Source organism: Salmo salar, chromosome 19 (genome assembly GCF_965601325.2).
Source record: "Salmo salar chromosome 19, fSalSal1, whole genome shotgun sequence".
In the NCBI taxonomy this organism is placed as follows: domain Eukaryota; kingdom Metazoa; phylum Chordata; class Actinopteri; order Salmoniformes; family Salmonidae; genus Salmo; species Salmo salar.
In genome coordinates, this window is record NC_138309.1 from 1,986,675 (window position 1) to 2,008,155 (window position 21,481).

The 21,481-nt window shown below is 41.2% G+C and overlaps 1 protein-coding gene across 1 annotated transcript in view; it reads right to left on the bottom strand.

Moving 5' to 3' along the window:
* The window catches only part of LOC106578272 (SH3 and multiple ankyrin repeat domains protein 1), a 50,003-nt gene that overhangs the window by 12,700 nt on the left and 15,822 nt on the right, over positions 1-21,481 (bottom strand). Inside the window, exons 2-14 of the mRNA XM_082966034.1 lie at positions 17,249-17,452; positions 16,628-16,699; positions 12,058-12,166; positions 11,720-11,871; positions 11,460-11,627; positions 10,292-10,408; positions 10,057-10,134; positions 9,736-9,802; positions 3,357-3,535; positions 3,058-3,188; positions 2,644-2,795; positions 2,341-2,454; positions 1,863-1,941 (exon numbers count right to left, since the gene is read on the bottom strand). Coding sequence (XP_082822160.1) covers positions 1,863-1,941; positions 2,341-2,454; positions 2,644-2,795; positions 3,058-3,188; positions 3,357-3,535; positions 9,736-9,802; positions 10,057-10,134; positions 10,292-10,408; positions 11,460-11,627; positions 11,720-11,871; positions 12,058-12,166; positions 16,628-16,699; positions 17,249-17,452 — 1,622 coding nt within the window. The remainder of the gene's footprint in view (positions 1-1,862; positions 1,942-2,340; positions 2,455-2,643; positions 2,796-3,057; positions 3,189-3,356; positions 3,536-9,735; positions 9,803-10,056; positions 10,135-10,291; positions 10,409-11,459; positions 11,628-11,719; positions 11,872-12,057; positions 12,167-16,627; positions 16,700-17,248; positions 17,453-21,481) is intronic.

Here is a 21,481-nt window from a genome sequence, read left to right on the forward strand (position 1 = left end):
AGAGAGGAGTGAGAGAACGCTGGATGTGAAAAAGGGAAGGGGGAGGGAAAGAGAGAGTGGTGGTTTAGCATAAAAGAGGTAGAGAAAAGAGATGCTTTTGCAGGTGGGGGAAGGGGGGGTGGGGTAGCAGGCAGCAGGGATGGTGTGTTTACTTGAACATCCACTGACTGGTTTCTGGCAGATTCACAAACAGCTGATTTCCACTCCAGAGAGATTTCCTAATCTGCAAATACAGACACACACATGCACATAACAGCACTTGCAACATTCAAATTCGAACAAAACCCACTCAAAATTCTCATTGACATTCTCCCAAACACACAAATGCAGTGGGTAGCAGCAGCCGTACATCTGGAGCTGGATCCGGTTCAAAATGCTACTGTATTACAAATCGGCAACATAACCACCACTGTACTACACACATTTCTACATGCACTCTCTCTTCACACAGACGTCATTCTGAGTCATTCTGAGTCACTGGCCATTATTCACATAGCCAAATACCAGTGAACCTGTATTAAGCTCAGTGACATTGTGACTGATAATAAGAGCTTCTTAGCACATGGCTAATGTCAGCTACACGTTGTAAGCCCAAAACCCTGGGGGCGTGGAGTCCCTCCTCACACTTCCCGATTGACCGAATGAACGCTCATCACCTCCAAATCCCCAAGACTCATCATCAGGATGTTGTGCCGCACGCTCACACACGCGTAGAGACACACACACACACACACACACACACACACACACACACACACACACACACACACACACACACACACACACACACACACACACACACACACACACACACACACACACACACACACACACACACACACACCACTGTTAGCACTCATGATGCACACCACAACTGCAGCTGTCTGGGGCTGGACTGCAGTTTGACGCTAGCGGATTAGACAGATGCAATGGAGGAGAAGGAATCCATCGTCAACATTTATGGCATTATTTTTAATCAAATCAATTACATCTAATCAAAAGGCTACCCAGACTATTTGTATTGCCCCCCTTTACACTGCTGCTACTCTCTGTTACTATCTATGCATAGTCACTTTAATAACTCTACCTACATGTACATATTACCTCATATTACTAACCGGTGCCCCCGCACATTGCCTCTGCTGCTCTTTAATTATGTGTTACTTTTATTTCTTCTTCTTCTTTTTTTTAAGGTATTTTTTTATTTTATTTTTTAAACTGCATTGTTGGTTAGGGCTTGGTAAGTAAGCATTTCACTGTAATGTGAAATGTGACAAATACAATTGGATTTGATTTGATTTTGGCCAGATGAACTAGCAAAAGTCAAGCAACTTTGTCTGCTAGATGTACAAGAAGTAGAATTGAACTGACGTGTTGACTTCAGTGCTTTTAGCGCTAGCATGGTCTTAATACAGCTGAACAATAGCATAAACAAGCAATCACTTCAGCTTCACCCTACACACACACACACTTTCCTCCAATTCTCAACCCAGAAACACACCCATCAGAAACACAAACAAATTAGCCGATTCTAGCTGTCCACCTACACAAGTGACAAAACACAGCTAAAACATTAAAGTAAATCATGTCTAATCTTACTGTATGTGTTCTACTGAGAATCATAAGGGCTGCAGAGCACGATTAGTACTGGGTATTCAATCTTAGCACAGTTAGCTAGTGATTTCCCCTAGCCCATTGTCTTCTGTTCCTTCATTACTTCACTATTGCTCCACCCTTAGAACTTGGTGACCATGGTGGCCATGTGTCCCAGGGGTAAAAATGACTTTGCGTGAGGTCATTCATCGATACGTCTAGTCCCTGAGGGCCAGCAGATGACAAGTTTCTATCAAGTCCAGTCTTACCTGGGGCCATCCACGCCATCATATGCTCCCATGGTGACATTACGAAACAGCTTCCTCTTGGCTTTCTCACTGCGCGTCTCTGGAACCAAAAAAAGTTAATGTGTTACATTTATATTAATGTGTTTTTTTGTGTCTTTGTGTTCCACTATTTGTGTACTCAGTGTGTCTTTGTATTCCACTGCATCATCTCTGAAACACACAATGATCAAGTTGGTTGTTGTGGTGGTGTGCTATTAATGTTACTGGGTGGGTGTGATACATGCCCTACTGCATGTAACATTGTGAGGATGTCCTGCAGTCAATAGAATGTTGGCAACTGAATGAAGATAAAATGAGTCATTCAGTAAATGCGGGGTTAGCATCTGTAGAGGGATTTTGGTTGGTGTTTGTCTGAGCTGATGCAATGCGAGTGAGGATTGTGTCTTTGTCTGAGCACATATTGTATTTGGTTTCTATAAGGTTGGTGGTGTTGTCTCACCTGATCGATTGTCCTTACTGGGAGCACCCACCTCCTCCACACAATCTGAGGGGAACCAGCCTGTACGACCTTTCACTGTGCCCTCCCAGAACCCCCCCTCTCCAACACTCAACACTGAGAGAAGGAAGGAGAGAGAGAGAGAGAGAGAGAGAGAGAGAGAGAGAGAGAGAGAGAGAGAGAGAGAGAGAGAGAGAGAGAGAGAGAGAGAGAGAGAGAGCGAGAGAGAGAGAGAGAGGTGCATCACAACCTTACAATCAACACAGTGGCACTCCAAAAACCCACTCCTCTCTGAATCTCTCTTACCTTTGACTTTGTCTCCTTTGCTGATGCTGAGCTCTTTCTCTCCATGGGCAGTGTAGGCCCTCATGGCCATGTACACTCGCCCTGGGACCGCACTGTACATATGCCTCATCTGACCCCCAGCTGACCACCCGCCACTACCCGCTGATGTCGCACTGCAAGAGGAAAGACAGAGGAAGAGTTTGTGTATCATGGAACAACACCTGGGGATACCAGTAGTGGAGATAGAGGGACAAGAAATGGCTCATGACAGTGGTTTACACTATGAGAACAACATTTTTGGAAACTTTAAAGCTGGTAACAGCCCCATTGGCTGTATACAACCGAAAGGCATGTAAAAACATCACTTTTTGGATATGCACATTATTTATAAATAGATTTAAGTATCTACAGTCTCTCCCTCCAATATGTTCTCACCCCTGTCTGCCGCGCTGTGGTTTGCTTTGATGCCTCTCCTCTGTGTCGCTCTGCCCTCCTCCTCGCGACGGGGAGCGGGTACGGGCCCTGGGACTGCTGGAGCTCCTCACACCCACAGAGGCCCTGCGACCCTAGACAAAGAGGGAACACACACACACGCAGGGTGAAATATAGAATTGTGTTGAGACTTACACAGACCCAAACTCACAATTCATTGGTTAACATCCCAAAGTAACTAAGGGCAATAAACCATACAGTTGCAATCTCCTACTACATCTGCATACTGTGTCTCTCAGTACCTGTCTAGGGATGGGATTGGCTCCAGCAGCCTTGTTGGATAGGGCCATAGGGTCAGGCAGGGTCATGCTGTTATCACTGTTAGCACGCAGGAGGGGGTAGGGGTGAGCCATGAGGAGAGGGAGCGTGCGTGCACTCTCTCCTCTTTTGAGAGCATACTTTGGGGATTCCAGAAAGGGCACTGAGAAAAGAGAGTCACAGGTAGGTGGAATAGGTGGAAGTCACAGGTAGGTGGAAAAACAATGAGGTTAGTGCAAGAGGTGAGAGAAAGAGGGAGGGAATATTGTGAGAGTGTGAACAAGTAACAACCCGACTCAAGTGATTCGGATGCAAAGACAATCGACAAGTAACACAGATGGACTTGAACACCACACACAACCCTCAAACTGGGCAAGCAATAATCAATAGCATCAGTTGAGGTCAACCGGCCACCTCTGAACCAATAGTGTTTTTAGAAACAAAATAGTTTGTAAAATGTCTTGGGATTAGCCTCTGTATGCTGATCCAGTGCACCACATGAAACACCATCTACCAGTGGGATAAAACAACCTAATATGATGGCGAAAGATAACAGCTCTTCTGAGTCACATGTTGATTGATGAAGCAGAACATTTATACCAAACAATGCACTGCAAAGTAATTTATAGCAGATAGCATGACAGACATACAGTACAGACACTAAGGAAGAACATTTTACCGTTATTTTAGAAATGTTCCATCCCGAGAATAAATCACTTTTCTCCCGGATAACCCGGTCTTTCCCGAAAAAAAACCCGGAAGTGTCATTTAAAAGCATTATAAAGCATATAAATAGGCCTATGTCTGGATTAGATTAGAGCTTTGATCTAAAATTCAAGGCTGATGCTACCTGAGCCTGATGAGCCATACAGTAAATACATTTTATGAGCCCTACATTAAAAAGTAATTTTATAATCCCAAACCCAAAAAAGCCCAAATGATTGTGTCATTATCCAATACATATATGATATATAGGCTACTGCGCATTTTGCACGACAGAAAAGCTTATATTACTTAACTAGGTAAGTCAGTTAAGAACAAATTCTTATTTTCAATGACAGCCTAGGAACAGTGAGTTAACTGCCTGTTCAGGGGCAGAACACCAAATTTGTACCTTATCAGCTCAGGGATTTGAACTTGCAACCTTTTGGTTACTAGTCCAACACTCTAACCACTAAGCTACCCTGCCTCCCCAATATAGAAGTAGCTAGCTATATGCTCTCTTGGGTAAAGAAATGAAACAAGCTCCAGTAGGCTGATCTTTTTGAGTGTGGACTGTAACACTGTACTGTATTGTCTTACTGTACTGTATTGTATTATATGACTGGATTTGCGCACATTGTTTAAAACCATGATAAAGCTGAGAGAACATGCGATTCTGGTGCAGCACATGCTGCCTAAAAAGTTACTTTAACAAAGTTGTAAAAGTTACTCTAAAAATTGTATTTTAATTTTGAAATAGGGCCTATAGTTGTATAATTAGCAGCCGCATATAATAATATGCGCTTCATAATATTTTCCCTAATGTTATTAGCCTGCCTACCTCTTTCTCTCTCTATTGTTGCTTCAGTCGTTCATTTCTTCTTCAGTTAAATGAAATAAGTTTTGTTGTCTTCATCATTGCAATGACATTATCACGTCCTGACCAGTAAAGGGGTCATTTTGTTATTGTAGTATGCTCAGGATGTGGCAGGGGTGTGTTTGTTTTGTGTTGTTGGGATTTTTGGGTAGTATTTTATGTCATGTATTTCTATGTTTGTATTTCTAGTTCTATTTATGTGTTCAAGGTTTTGGTTTGGCCTTCAATTGGAGGCAGCTGTTCTTCGTTGCCTCTAATTGGAGGCCATATTTAAGTAGGGATTTTCAGCTTGTGTTTTGTGGGTGGTTGTTTCCATGTATAGTCATAGTACCTTACAGGACTGTTTTTCGTCGTTGTTTTGGTCCAGTGTTTTGTTTCCTCTTAATAAATAAGAAGATGACCATTCACATACCCGCTGCGTTTTGGTCTATCTTTAACAACGCTTGTGACAGAACCACCCTCCAAAAGAGGACCAAGCAGCGGAGGAAGGAGCAGCAGAGGAGCTATAAGGAGTCATGGACCTGGGAGGAGATCCTGGATGGGGCAGAACCATGGCACCAGGCTGGGGAATACCGGCGCCCTAAGGAGGAGCTGGAGGCAGCCAAGGCGGAACGGCGCCATTACGAGTGGCAAGTGCGAGAGGCAGCCCCAAAAATGTTTTTTGGGGGGCACACGGGTAGTGTGGTTAAGTCAGGTCGGAGTCCTGAGCCAACTTTCCGTGGTTATTGTGGGGAGCGACGGAACAAGAAAGCACCGAGCTATGCGAAAATGCGCACTGTATTGCCCAGACGCATTCAAAGGCCGGTGCGATCGGTGAAAGCTCCTCAGCGTTGCATAGGCTAGGTTGAGCACTCAGCCAGGAAGGGTTGTGCAGGCTGTATGCTCCAGACCTCCAGTGCGTCTCCAGGACCCAGTGTACCCTGTTCCTGCTTCCCGCACTAGCCCTGAGGTGCGTGTTACTAGGCTGGCGCCTCCAAAGCCAGCCCCACGCATCAGGCCTTCAGTGCGCCTGCCCAGTCCAGTACGTCCTGTTCCTGCTCCTCACACTAGCCATGAGGTGCGTGTCCCTAGTCTGGCGCCTCCAAAGCCAGCCCCACGCATCAGGCCTCCAGTGCGCCTGCCCAGTCCAGTACGTCCTGCTCCTCGCACTAGCCATGAGGTGCGTGTCCCTAGTCTGACTGTCACGTCCTGACCAGTAAAGGGGTCATTTTGTTATTGTAGTATGGTCAGGACGTGGCAGGGGTGTGTTTGTTTTGTGTTGTTGGGATTTTTGGGTAGTATTCTATGTCATGAATTTCTATGTTTGTATTTCTAGTTCTATTTCTATGTTCAGGGTTTTGGTTTGTCCTTCAATTGGAGGCAGCTGTTCTTCATTGTCTCTAATTGGAGGCCATATTTAAGTAGGGGTTTTCAGCTTGTGTTTTGTGGGTGGTTGTTTCCATGTATAGTCATAGTACCTTACAGGACTGTTTTTTTGTCGTTGTTTTGTTTTAGTGTTTTGATTACTCTTAATAAATATGAAGATGAGCATTCACATACCCGCTGCGTTTTGGTCTACCTTTAACGACGCTTGTGACAGACATGCTTGAATAATAAAGGACTAGAATTAGATGCAGACGGCTTTCACTTCTCTTCACGAGGATTGAATGGTTATGGGTCTGAATAAATAACTGCTATAGTCTACCGCCATCGCGCGTTCGCTCTTCTTTCAAACTACCCCTGAGTTCTATTGGTTGCTATATTTAACATTTAAGCAAATAAGAGCAAGCGTCCCTCTTCGATTAGTCTATTGGTATAAAAAGTGCAACAACAAAAAATGTCCGGCAAGCTATTCTAGTCTAGCTTTTCCTGCATGAGACTCCAAGATCTAAGGAACGTTTTTTAAGGTGAGGCCAGCGGAACACAGGTGCGTGCGTCTTGTGCAAGACACTGAGGCTTTAAGTTAGAAGCGTATTATGCATAACCCAACATTCATTAGATAAATGATTTGGCTAATACTACATTGAATGTATTACCTGAAAAAGGTAGGCTAGGATATACAGTACCAGTCAAAAGTTTGGACACACCTACTCATTCAAGGGTTTTTCTTCAGTTTTACTATTTTCTACATTGTAGAATAATAGTGAAGACATCAAAACTATAAAATAACACATATGGAATGTTAAACAAATCAAAATATATTTTATATTTGAGATTCTTCAAATTAGCCACCCTTTTCCTTGATGACAATTTTGCACACTCTTGGCATTCTCTCAACCAGCTTCATGAGGTAGTCATCTGGAATGAATTTAAATTAACAGGTGTGCCTTGTCGTCTTAATGAGTTTGAGCCAATCATTTGTGTTGTGACAAGGTAGGGGTGGTATAGAGGGGCAAACTTCCTGCCCTCCAGGACACCTACAACACCCGATGTCACAGGAAGGCCAAAAAAATCATCAAGGACAACAACCACCCAAGCCACTGCCTGTTCACCCCACTATCATCCTGTTAAACAGCCATCCCTAACACAGAGGCTGCTGCCTACATACAGACTTGAAATCATTGGCCACTTTAATAAATGTATCACTAGTCACTTTAATAATGTTTACATATCTGACATCACTCATCTCACATGTATATACAGTATTTTATACCAACTATTGCATCTTGCCTATGCCACTCTGTCATTACTCATACATATATGCATATATTCTTATTCCATTCCTTTACTTAGATGTGTGTGTGTGTATTAGGTAGTTGTTGTGGAATTGTTAGATTACATGTTAGATATTGCTGCACTGTCGGAACTAGAAGCACAAGCATTTTTGTTCCACTCGCAATAACATTTGGGTGAACAATAAAATTTGATTTGATACAGAAGATAGCTCTATTTGGTAAAAGACCAAGTCCATATTATGTCAAGAACTGCTCAAATTAGCAAAGTGAAGGTCAGTCATTCCGGAACCTTTCAAGAACTTTGAAAGTTTCTTCAAGTGCAGTCTCAAAAACCATAAATCGCTATGATGAAACTGGCCACAGGAAAGGAGGACCCAGAGTTATGATACGTTTATTAGAGTTACCAGCCTCAGAAATTGCAGCCCAAATAAATGCTTCAGAGTTCAAGAAGCAGACACATCTCAACATCAACTGTCCCATGTGGCTCAGTTGGTAGAGCATGGTGTTTGCAACGCCAGGGTTGTGGGTTTGATTCCCACGGGGGACCAGTACGGGAAGAAGAAAAAAAATCTATGAAATGTATGCATTCACTACTGTAAGTTGCTCTGGATAAGAGTGTCTACTAAAATGTAAACTGTTCAGAGGAGACTGCCTGAATCAGGGCTTCATGGTCAAATTCTGGCAAAGAAACAACTACCAATAATAAGTGAATTCATTGGGCCAAAAAACACGAGCATTAGACATGTGGAAATCTATACTTTGGTCTGAATGAATTTGAGATTTTTGGTTCCAACCACCATGTCTTTGTGAGACGCAGAGTAGGTGAACGGATGATCTCCGCATGTGCGGTTCCCACTGTGAAGCATGGAGGAGGAGGTGTAATGGTCTTTGAGTGACACTGTCAGTGATTTATTTAGAATTCAAGGCACATTTAACCAGCATGGCTACCGCATCATTCTGCAGTGTTACGCCATCCCATCTGGTTTGCGCTTAGTGGGACTATCATTTGTTTTTTAACAGGACAATGACCCAACACACTTCCAGGCTGTGTAAGGGCTATTTGACCAAGAAGGAGGGTGATGGAGTGCTGCATCAGATGGCCTGGCCTCCACAATCACACAATCTCAACCCAAATGAGATGGTTTGGGATGAGTTGGACCGCAGAATGAAGGAAAATCAGCCAACAAGTGCTTAGCATATGTAGGAACTCCTTCAAGACTGTTGGAAAAGCCTTCCAGGTGAAGCTGATTGAGAGAATGCCAATGTCATCAAGGCAAAGGGTGGCTACTTTAAGAAATCTAAAATATATTTTGATTTGTTTAACACTTGTTTGGTTACTACATTATTCCATATGTGTTATTTCATAGTTTTGATGTCTTCACTATTATTCTACAATGTAGAAAATAGTAAAAATAAAGAAAAACCCTTGAATGAGTAGGTGTGTCCAAACTTTTGACTGGTACTGTATATATACTGTACGTATACTGTATATATCAATGTTGAACAGGATTATCTATTTTGGATGCAATTTGAAATGAAGACTGCTCGCGCCTGCTCTAATTTAACGCAACAATATTCAAGTGATAGGCCGTTTTAAAACTCTGCAGCTACAATAAAAAAATAACAAATCTTTAAAATAAAAAAATAAGGTGACCCCCGAAAGCCAGATGGAGATGATAAATGATACATGCATTTGTCCTTATATCGTAGCATAGGCAATGCTGCAGTAAACGTAGGCCTACCTGTCAACAAGAAAAAAAGTTACCATGATGAGATGATAGGTCTACATGCAATGTGAACTGCACTCCATACTGAGATGGGCTGTCTGTCCACAACATGAGTGTTGATGATTGATCATGCAGAGAGCAGAGAGAAGACCGCAGAGAAGCAAGATTTAAACATAGCATATAATGTAACAGTTCCATTTCACATCATGTTGTTGATATAAATAATTTATTATAATTGATCAGTTTCTCGCAGTTATTTATCCTGGGAAAAGGGAGTGGTTTTGGGTGGTAAATCTCGGTAACCGGGTTCCCGCCATTCAACGCTAACATACACTCATGCACCAAAACTCACTATCAATCACTTCCTAATCTGAAAAGACCTAAGTGGAGGACCAAGACTTACCTACATCTGCATCTCTGTGGTTTTTGAGGATTTCCCCAAGTTCAAAATGGCCCGACATTACTGCTACCTTCAAAATACAGACACATGTACGCACACATACAATTACATGCAACACTGTAACACATGCATCAGGTAAAGGAAGAGTCCCTCCAAAACAGCAAATGCCCAATTTAATAAACGCTTAGCAAATAATACATTTAAAACAACTAACTGATTTTCAACTCAATGGTTTATCGACGTATAACAAACCTGATTACATTAGGGCTAGTCAGCAGAATAAATAACTAAAGAAAACCGAAAACATTAAGTTGTTATTGATACCTGAAAGGGGGTTTGTCCATGCTTGTTCTTAATTTCCTTATTGGCCCCTCTGTAGAGCAGAACACGAACACAGCTTTCCTGATAGGCCAGAAAGACAGCCACTGTTTAACTTAATTCAGGACTAAAATGTTACACAGACATTTGGAACTCAAAAAACAGTTACTTTAAGTTCAACTTTGAATGGACACGAACACTGATTATTGTGTTGTCCCTGTATTTAAAAAATGGTACTTACCTTATTATACAGGGCACATATATGAAGTGCAGTGTTCCCTGAGGCATTCTGAGAAGTGGTATCTGCCCCATAGAACAGAAGGTGCTCCAAGTGCTGGGCAAAACCATTCTGGCAGGCCTTGGGAGGAGGGGGTGTAAAGAAAGTATCTAAAGATTAAAATTATTAGCAAAGGAGAATCTGAGGGGCTATAAAAGGGTCATCACTTCACAATCAATTGAAAATATGCAATTACTGTGCTTATTCATAAAATTGTGACACATTAAAAGATAAACAGAATAAAAGATAGAAGTGATGAATTTCTGAACCATTGCGAAATAAAGATCAAAGTAAGAAATTAAAACAATAAAAATAAGCTTTTGACCTTCCCCTTAACGGTTTCCGCTTTCTTTATTTGCACTTAAAATAACACAACAAAAAATTTGAGAAGTAACAAAACACAGGACACTACATAAGTTAACATGAACTAAAGTAAAATAGAATCACACCACACTGGTGTACAGCAGCGCACTGAGATAGTGAGTGAATGACGCAGAGATAGAAGATGTCAGCACGAGATGGTGTCTAATGTTTATCCGCATTGGACTCAACAGTTACATGAGATGAATGTACTGAATTGTGAAGGATCACCGTTTCAGGAAGAAATAACTCAACTCTGCTTTCTTCCTTTTTTTTACCCCTTTGAGACCATGGAAGGTCATGCAAGGTCATGATCCTAAGAGTCACTCTTCCCCCAACTTCACAACTTGAATGGAACTATTCATGGATTAGATGATCAGTACCTTGTGTATTTCTTGCATTCCAAATTCCTCTTCATCCCTGAGCTATGGAGAGAAAGGAAGAGAGGAAGAAAGGGAAATAATGGAAAGAGACCAGCGAGAAGGTGTCTCTCAATGGAGGAGAAAGGAGAGTGCAAAACGAGGGGTGAAATGTTTAAGACATGGACAGGACAGGAGACTGAAAGTATGCTAAAAACCTAATGTACTATACCAACGTATGATAATACACAGAAGACAAAAATACACAAAAATGATAAATACACATAAAAATATGATATTTCAGATATGATTGAAGTCAAAGTCAAACACTGACATATTTACAACACACAGTCCAAAACAATATCAACCCCCGCCCTTGAGATAGGCAGCCGGACAGACAGCCAGACGGATACCTGGTGAGACTCCTCCCAGCCATTCTCATCCCTCACTCCCAGTCTGGCCCTGTAATAAAGTAGGGTCTCGCAGCAGGAGGTGTCGCCACCTATCAGCACTGAGTGGTACAGCGGGGTCAGGCTACATCGGTCTTTATAGTTAGGAGATGCTCCCAGGGACAGAAGAGCCTAGCAAGGAGGGGGAAAAGACATGTTTATTAAATGCATGTTTATTTTGTGTGTGTGTGTGTGTGTGCGTGTGTGTGTGGAGTCCTAGTTACCAGCAGTGCAACGTGATTGTGTACCCTGACAGCCTTGTGTACAGCTGTCAGTCCATCTCTGGTTCTAAAGTCCACATGGGCCCCACCCTGAACGAGCACCCTGATCCCCTCCACTGTCATTCCAGACTGCACCGCCACAGACAGTGGGGATTCTGAAGAAGATGGAGAGAGAGAGAGGAAGGAGGCGGGAAATGGAGGAACAAGGAGAAAGGGGGGGAGCAGAGAAAGTGTTTGAGATCAAGGGGGCTGTCAATATCTGAAATTATAATTTGACATTTGACTGAAAACAGTGTCAAAGTCATGCAGTGGCAACCCTATCAAGCTAGTGTTCAACTCACCTCCGTTGTCAGGGTCATGGTAGTTTGGGTCGAGACCTTTTTCCAGGACTTTTGACATCTTATCTATTGATCCACTTGCAATGTAGTCCATGAACTTTTTCAGACTCACCTGGAAGGTAAGAGGTTTACTGGCCAATATAAACATTTGTCTGTCATAAACCCAACTAACAAATCTAGGGAGAGAGAACGTTTTTGTAATGTTAACTGTAATGTTCCCCTAATGTTTGAGTGTCAAGTTTTCTATTAGTTAGGGGAACGTTATATCTACAGTACAGTGAGATCTAAAAGTATTGGGACAGTGACAATTATTGTCGTTTTGGCTCTGTACTCCAACACTTTGGATTTGAAATGATACAATGACAATGAGGTTAAAGCAGGGGTTTAATTATTTTCCAATAATTTAGATCTGAACAGAACCACTATTTTTTTGTTTCGTTCTACTGTTCCGACCAACAAAATAAAGTTCTGAACCGGTTGGAACTTCAAGACAGTACCGGTTTATTTCGTTCCTTTCTGTTCCTTTTTTAACCTGTGAAATCAACCATTTTTTACATTTACCTCACTAAATTACTTAACCAATCAGTGTGGATAGAGCAGGCAAACTAGTTGCTTAAATGCGTGATGGACAGACAAGTGTAGCCTATGGTGCAAGATGTGACTGAAATTTTGCAGGTGGGCATCTTGTTATGACATGCATTATCTGAATTAGGTCCACAGAATTATACGTAGGAGGAGCGGCTTCTAATGTAGGAATTTTGAATGTCCTTTGAGCTAGCTAGCTAACAAGCTTGAGCTAACTAGCTAAGAAGCTTGTGTGTGCAGAGCGACACCAGAATTAAAAACACGTCTTACCTTTTTGTAGTTAATAAATCCAATGTGAAACGTGATAACTAGCATATTATTTTCTAGCTAATTAAAAATCGCTCTCCCTATCTTCTGAATCAAGCTTTTAATGTCAGTACAGTAGACTATGGTTTGGGGGGGGGAGAAGCTGAAAGATTTTCAGCTTGCAGGCAGACACTGGAATAAGTTTGAGTGACAGAGTGAGGGCTTTGCATAGGCACTTTATTGTGTTTTGTTGTGTGACTACAAAAAATGTAAAATAACATTATTAACTGGTTCCCATGCTTTTTAAAGAATGGTGCTGTTCCAGAACAGTATGGATCACTTTTGTTGCAGGTTCTGTTTCTGTTCCTTGAAACATGTTGTTATTTTACGTTTTTCAGTTCTGTTCCCTGAACGAGTTCTAACCCCTGGATTAAAGTGTAGACGGTCAGATTTAATTTGAGGGTATTTTCCTCCGTATCTGGTGAACCGTTTAGAAACTGCATAACATATTAATGTACTAGACACGTTTCATAGGAACGTGTATCAGTTGTCAGGACACCGCCTGATAGTCCCAAAGAAATGTTCTCCAAAAAAACATTTTTCATTAGCATTGCTTTGTTACTATTGCCAAGCCCATCAAGGCCCTGACTAGTGAACCCCTGATCCATTCACAGCTCTTTTTGTCTATTGGCAAGGTTCGGAATACACACACAGTGCTTTTAACATACTGCTTTCGACTTACATTTTTAACACACATGATTACATTTTGGATGTTTATTTATACAGTCATTATTATACAACATGTCCTCAATCTGGGCTCTGAACTCACAGCCTCTTGGTTCACGGCATTCAGCACTTACTGCTATGCCACCATGTCTGTGTCAGTTTTCAGTTAATTTGACTATTCTCTCTTCTTTGATTTTATTTAATTATTTTAACAATTTAAGGGCTTTCTGTATAGTTGTATATTGTTGGTGGGGCATATTAACCTGTTTTAATTACACTCCTGAATCACTATGATCAATACAAATGTATTTTGTTTGTACTTTTAACAGAGCTGCAATTTACTTCAAAGTGCATTCACCATATTGCTCACACCTATCAAGTTGTTTTAGATCTACACAAATGCCTAAGGAGGAGGGTTTAGGGTTTCCTCTGGACAGGGCTTAACTATACTGGATCAATAAGCACATGCCCAATAAATCCCTTATTGGGACAGTGGTTAGGGTGTTTGTCATTGGTGCTGGTGGCCTATGTTAAAAACCCGCTAGGGGAGTCACCCTACTCTCACGTTCTTAGCAATATGTTAATGTCATTATTTGGCAACAGTTACAACACACCTATAAGGATCTAATTAAAATGTGTTTCTCATTGAAAATTCTACATAGATTCTCTTTGAGATGCTGAGCTATGACATTGTTGAAATCTCATCCCATATTCCATGTAGAACAAATGTGTGTATCTGGAACATTGCTAATTTGTTGCTGAAACACGGCCCAGGTCGTAGTGTTGTTTCTTTTTTTGTGACCAAATGTATATTTATTTTGTCATATTTTTTGTTGGGTGGTTTTACAGGTACAATCTTCAAATTAATATATTTTCAAGATTCATTCAATTTCATTTGGGCTCCTGAGTGGTGCAGTGGTCTAAGACATTGCACCTCAGTGCAAGAGGAGTCACTGCAGTACCTGGTTTAAATCCAGGCTGCATCACATCTGGCTGTGATTGGGAGTCCCATAGGGCGGTGCACAATTGGGCTGGAGTAGGCTGTCATTGTAAATAAGAATTTGTTCTTAACTGACTTGCCTAGTTCAATAAAGGTTAAATAAAAAAATATCACATATTAATTTCCAAATATATTTTTCTGTTGTACCCCCCAAACCATGTTTTCAATTCCCCCACCCGCCCTCCATCCTCTTGCCCCCCACATCTCTATCTGCCCCCCACCCGAAAAAGCATGGCTCCCAACCGAGGTTGCTTATCATTTTCCCACCCCCCACCACTTATCCCCTAAGCCCCCACCCCCCCCCCCCCCCCCCCCCAAAACAACTTCAAAGGTTGTCAACCAAGGATGCTTTTGCATCAACCCTCCAGCCAAAAAAGCGGTGTTGCCGCTGATAGAAACATACCTAGTACATGGCTGTCATATTCTCAGAATATGAGAAATGTGCATATTTACAGTAGCCTGTCTGTACTTTCTCACATTTGCCAGCTAAGCAATGATGATGTCAGTTATACCAAAACAATACACAACACAAAGTTCTATCTCCAGGTTTTAATGTGGAAAAATAGACAAATTGCAACAGAATCACTTGGGAACTGTGTTAGGGTAATATATTACTTACTTACTTGTATGATTAACGGAGTAAAATAATGAGTTACTGGTTTCAAATATTGTAATAGTATTACAGTTATGTTTTCAAGTAACCCGTATATTACTTTCAGAAGCATATCTTTTGGTAGCCTAGTGGTTAGAGCGTTGGGCCAGTAACCGGAAGGTTGCTGGATCGAACCCCTGAGCTGACAAGGTAAAAATCAGTCATTCTGCCCCAGAGCAAGGCAATTCCCCAGAGCAAAACACTGTTCCCAGGGTGCCAAAGTCATGGATGTGGATTAAGGCAGCCCCCTGCACCTCTCTGATTCAGAGGGGTTGGGTTAAATGCGGAAGACACATTTCATTTGAATACATTCAGTTGGACAACTGACTAGGTATCCCCCTTTGCCGGTGTGTTATATTTTTTAAAGCCTTGGAATTGGAATTAATGCTGTAGGCTAACTCGTTTCCAATAGACTATTGTAAAGCCGAAAATCAAAGAATGATGGCAGCTGTGTTGTTACCCTGCTTAACGTTTTCCTTGTGCAAATGCACCCATTATTTTGAGTTAAATCGAGGAGAAAGAGAACAACATTTTAGTAAAATGCTAACTCTGAAAAGGCAGCATTGATCTCTTCATCTAGAAACATCACATCAAACCTGACAGAGCTGGTAGCCAAAGTTCCAGAAATTAGTGAAAGAGGAGAAATCTATACACATTATGATAATCAACAAAGATACATAAATAATATGTCCAAGTGTAACAAAATGTCCATACAAACAATCAAAATGTCTGATAAATGCAATTCAAAACAGCAATAATGACATTAACATTTGCATTGCGAAGAATGTGAGAGTAGGGTGAATCCCCTAGCAGGTCTCAAACCCAGGACACCAGCATCAATGACGAATTCCCTAAATACTGTCCCAATAAGGGATATCTCTAGGCCATGTGCTTATTTTTTGTGTATGTTTGGTAGGACGTTGATGGAATTTGCAACGTTCCCATAAAACGTGTCTAGAACATTAACATCTTATGTTCTGAGAACATGGAAACCATGTTCTGTGTATGTTTGGTGCAACGTTGATGGAATATTCTCCTAAACCACAGAAAACTGGACACGAATGTTCTTGCAACGTTCCAATGAAACGTTTCTAGAACATTCATATCTTAAGTTCTGAGAACATGGTAACCACATTCTGGTTCAAATTGACATTAAGGGAATGGTCCCTTGGAAACATTCCTTGCACATCACAGGAAGATTCCTATGAAAACGTAAGTTAATGACCTAATGAGACTCTTAAGGGATCGTTCTCTAATGTTGTGGTAACGTTTGTTGTTAGCTAGGAAAATGAATTAGTATAGTTGTACAAATATGTTTCACCTACAAAAGGGACATAAGAATGTTATAACAAAATAGGAAGTACCTTGGTGTGCAATTTTGTAAGTAGTTTTTCATCCAGGTTTGTCTGTTTGTATACCCTGGTCTTGTACCTAAACTGTAAAACAGAAAAGATTCATGGTAAAACATTTATTTAAATCTTTAAAACCATCTGAAGGATAAGAACCACATTTATTTTCATATTCCTGGCACCAACTTGGCCTAATCTAAACACTGTAGTGCCTCTGGAATCAACCCTAACCCTGATCTGTTGCATATTTGGAACCCCACCCTGAACACTTGCAAAAGATGCACCACCAGAGGGCATCATAATATCAGCGTATGGGTATCACTCTGCTGTATATGACTTTTATAGTATGTGAAGCTCCACAGTGAAAAATCTAAGTCACATCCATGCACTGCAAACCCACTAAAAACGAGATGTATGTTAAATATATAAGAAATCTGTTTTGCTCCTACAAGGTGGTTGTGGTTATGGTGGAGGTCAAAAACACGCATTAAAAAAAAAATGGAAATCAGACTTGTGGGCAGCCCATTAGTCAAAGTGACTTTTTAAATGATCTTCCTGAAAAGGCTAAATGGGATAAACATATTTTTACTGCATCACTATCTAAAAACGTTTTCCCAGTGTCTTCCATCAAAATACCTCCAGGTAAGGCACCCCTTTCTCAAAGGACTGTGGGTAGTTTCGGAGGCAGCGCTCCTCCTCCAGGAACATGGCATCGCATCCGTCTCCGGCGGGCTGAAAGAGGCCATAGTTATAGACGTCCCACAGTGGCTCGCTCAGCGAACAGATGACCTCCTGCTTGGCGCTCCAAACTGTGAAGTCAGGGTCAAACTGCAGACACCTCTGACAGAGGGAGGAGACGAGAGACAAGACAGCACAGTGAACAGTTGATAAGAGGGAGATCATGAATGTATTGTTTTCAAGTTGGTGTGTGTGTGTGTGTGTGTGTGTGTGTGTGTGTGTGTGTGTGTGTGTGTGTGTGTGTGTGTGTGTGTGTGTGTGTGTGTGTGTGTGTGTGTGTGTGTGTGTGTGTGTGTGTGTGTGTGTGTGTGTGTGTGTGTGTGTGTGTGTGTGTGTGTGTTGGATGGAAGTAAGGAGTGGGTGAAAGGTGTGTTCTACATTTTAAATGCCATTTGATTTTACTGAAAGGTGTATAATTAGCTTGGCAAACAATTTGTGATCCAAATCTAAAGCATAATTACAGTTAATTAACTAAAATGTGGTGACATTGAGGCTGTATTTATGGCTCATGATTGACAAGTTTTTGTATTAAAAGTAGAGGTAGTACTTTATGAAAACTGGTTTCACCTTTCTATCGATGGCACTTTACTGGTCTCATTTAAAGCTGACAATAATCATGCATATGCTTCTTGAAATAAATGTATAATCTAACTGAGCTAGCATAGGCCTACTAACTTTTGAACATCAAACTGTGCTCATTAACTGTAAAGCTACTGATTCGCTATCACCATTCCGACTCATTTGAATACATTGAATTAACTATGAACACTGAACATTTCTTGAGCTGAACTAAGAGATCCCAGAAATGTTCCATATACACAAAAAGCTTATTTCTCTCAAATGTTGTGCAATAATCTTTTCCCATGCCTGTTAGTGAGCATTTCTCTTTTGCCAAGATAATCCATCCACCTGACAGGTGTGGCATATCAAGAAGCTGATTAAACGGCATGATCATTACACAGGTGCACCTTGTGCTGGAACAATAAAAGACCACTCTAAAATGTGCAGTTTTGTCACGCAACACAATGCCACAGACGTCTCAAGTTTTGAGGGAGCGTGCAATTGGCATGCTGACTGCAGGAATGTCCACCAGACTTGCTGCCAGAGAATTGAAAGTTAATTTGTCTACCATAAGCCGCCTCCAACGTTGTTTTGGAGAATTTGGCAGTACGTCCAACCGGCCTCGAATCGCACACCACGTGTAACCACGCCAGCCCAGGACCTCCACATCCGGATTCTTCTTTTGTGGGATCATCTGAGACCAGCCACCAGGACAGCTGGTGGAACTGTGGGTTTGCACAACCGAAGAATTTCTGCACAAACTGTCAGAAAGCATCTCAGGAAAGCTCTTCTGCATGCTCGTCGTCCTCACCTGGGTCTTGACCTGACTGCAGTTCGGCGTCGAAACCAATTTCAGTGGGCATATGCTCACCTTCGATGGCATGTTGGAGAAGTGTGCTCTTTAGAGATGAATCCCGGTGATGGCAGTATGAAGTCATGTGGGCGAGTTGTTTGCTGATGTCAATATTATGAACAGAGTTCCCCATGGTGGTGGTGGGTTTATGGTATGGGCAGGCATAAGCTACGGACAATGAACACAATTGCATTTTATTGATGACCATTTCATTGCACAGAGATACTGTGATGAGATCCTGAGTCCCATTGTCGTGCCATCTGTGACCAACAGATGCATATCTGTATTCCTAGTCATGTGAAATCCATAGATTAGGGCCTAATGAATTTATTTAAAATGACTGATTTGCTATTTTTCTTCAGTGTCGTTAACAAGACTCAAGACACAAAATACTCAACACTCGCTCTCTCATCTAAACCAATTATCTGCCTATGCCATAAGCCTAGACCTGCATTGCAATCAATGAGAAATAGAGATTTTCTTTTTAAACTTCTTTGGAGGATAAAGAGCTTTTCCCCCCACACATGTCTGTGCTTGATACACTAGAGGCTTTCTGGTCACAATGGACAATGTCTTTAATGTTTTTATATGCAGCACTTCTATATTATTTATTCCCAATGTCGTTTTTTTTCTTGGAACGACAATTCCTTTGCAATGTTTGTCTTGGAATTTCATGTGTGTATAGTAGTAGGGGGTTAGTGAGATACACACAGAGCTATTGTCCCATGCTTATGATCTGTAAATAAAATTGTATAGTTCAGCATAGTTCCTTGTCTCCCTCCTCTCCCCCTCTGCTTCTACATTTGATACTGTAGCCAACAGCATTGGCATGGCAACCAGTTCATTAGAGGAGCAAGGCACCCGTTGCCGTAGCAATGCCTTGGTATTCCCTGGGAGGCAAACCATATGAGGGGGGGGTGTGTGTGTGTGTGTGTGTGTGTGTGTGTGTGTGTGTGTGTGTGTGTGTGTGTGTGTGTGTGTGTGTGTGTGTGTGTGTGTGTGTGTGTGTGTGTGTGTGTGTGTGTGTGTGTGTGTGTGTAATCCCTTGGAGAGAGTCGTCCTAATGTAATATACAGTGCCTTCAGAAAGTATTCACACCCCTTTACTTTTTCCACATTTTGTTGTGTTACAGCCTGAATTTAAAATGGATTAAATAGACATGTTGTGCCACTGATCTACACACAATACCCCATAATATCAAACTGGAATTTTATTTGTATAACATTTTTCAAATGAATAAACAATTAAAAGCTGAAATGTCTTGAGTCAATAAGTATTCAACCCCTTTGTTATGGCAATCCTAAATAAGTTCAGGAGTAAAAATGTGTTTAACAAATCACATAATAAGTTGCATGGACTCATTCCGTGTTCATTAATAGTGGTTAACATGACTTTTGAATGACAACTCCATCTCTATAACCCATATGTACAATTATCTGTAAGATAGGGATCTTAGTAGTGAAACGAGTAGTGAATTTCAAGCACAGATTCAACCACAAAGACCAGGGAGGGTTTTTAATGGCTCGCAAAGAAGGGCACCGATTGGTATGTGTAAAAATAAAATAAGCAGACTCTGAATATCCGTTTGAGCATGGTGAAGTTATTAATTACACTTTAGATGGTATATCAATACTCCCAGTCATTACAAAAGATACAGGTGTCCTTCCTAATTCAGTTGCCAGAGAGGAAGTTAACTGCTCAGAGATTTCACCATGAGGCCGATGGTGATTTTAAAACAGTTACAGAGTTGAATGGTTGTGATATGAGAAAACTGAGGATGGATCAACAATATTGTAGTTATCCCACAATACTAACCCAAATGACAGAGTGAAAAGAAGAAAGCCTGTACAGAATAAAATCATTCCAAAACATGCATCCTATTTGCAAAAAGGCACGTAAGTAATACTGCATAAAATGTGGCAATTTGTTTTACTTTTTGTCCAGAATACAAAGCGTCACGTTTGGGCCAATCCAAAACATCACGGAGTACCACTTCATATTTTCAAGCATGGTGGTGGCTGCATCATGTTATGGGTATGCTTGTCATCGGCAAGGAGTTGGGAGTTTTTTAGGATAAAAATAAATGGAATACAGCTATAAGCACAGGTAAATTCCTAGAGGAAAAGCTAGTTCAGTTTGCTTTCCTACAGACACTGGGAGATGAATTCACCTTTCAGCAGGACAATAATGTAAAAAAACAAGTACAAATCTACACTGGAGTTGCTTACCAAGACAACATTGAATGTTCATGAGTGGCCGAGTTACAGTTTTGACTTAAATCGGAATGAAAATCTATGGCAAGACTTGAAAATGGCTGTCTAGCAATGATCAACAATCAACTTGACAGAGCTTGAATAGTTTTCTAAAGATTAATGGGCAAATATTGTACAATCCAGGTGTGTAAAGCTCTTAGAGACTTACCCCAAAAGACTCACAGCTGTAATCGCTGCCAAAGTTGCTTCTACAAAGTATTGATTCAGGGGTGTGAATAGTTATGTAACTTTCATATTTTTGCATTTATTTAGCAAAAAATTATAAAAACATGTTTTCACTTTGTCATTATTAGGAATTGTGTGTAGATGGGTGAGACAAACATCTATTTAATCCATTTTGAATTCAGGCTGTAACACAACAAAATATGTAATAAGTATGAATACTTTCTGAAAGGCACTGTATGAGTGTGACACTTCCTCCCGATCATTCTGTGGTTTCCTACA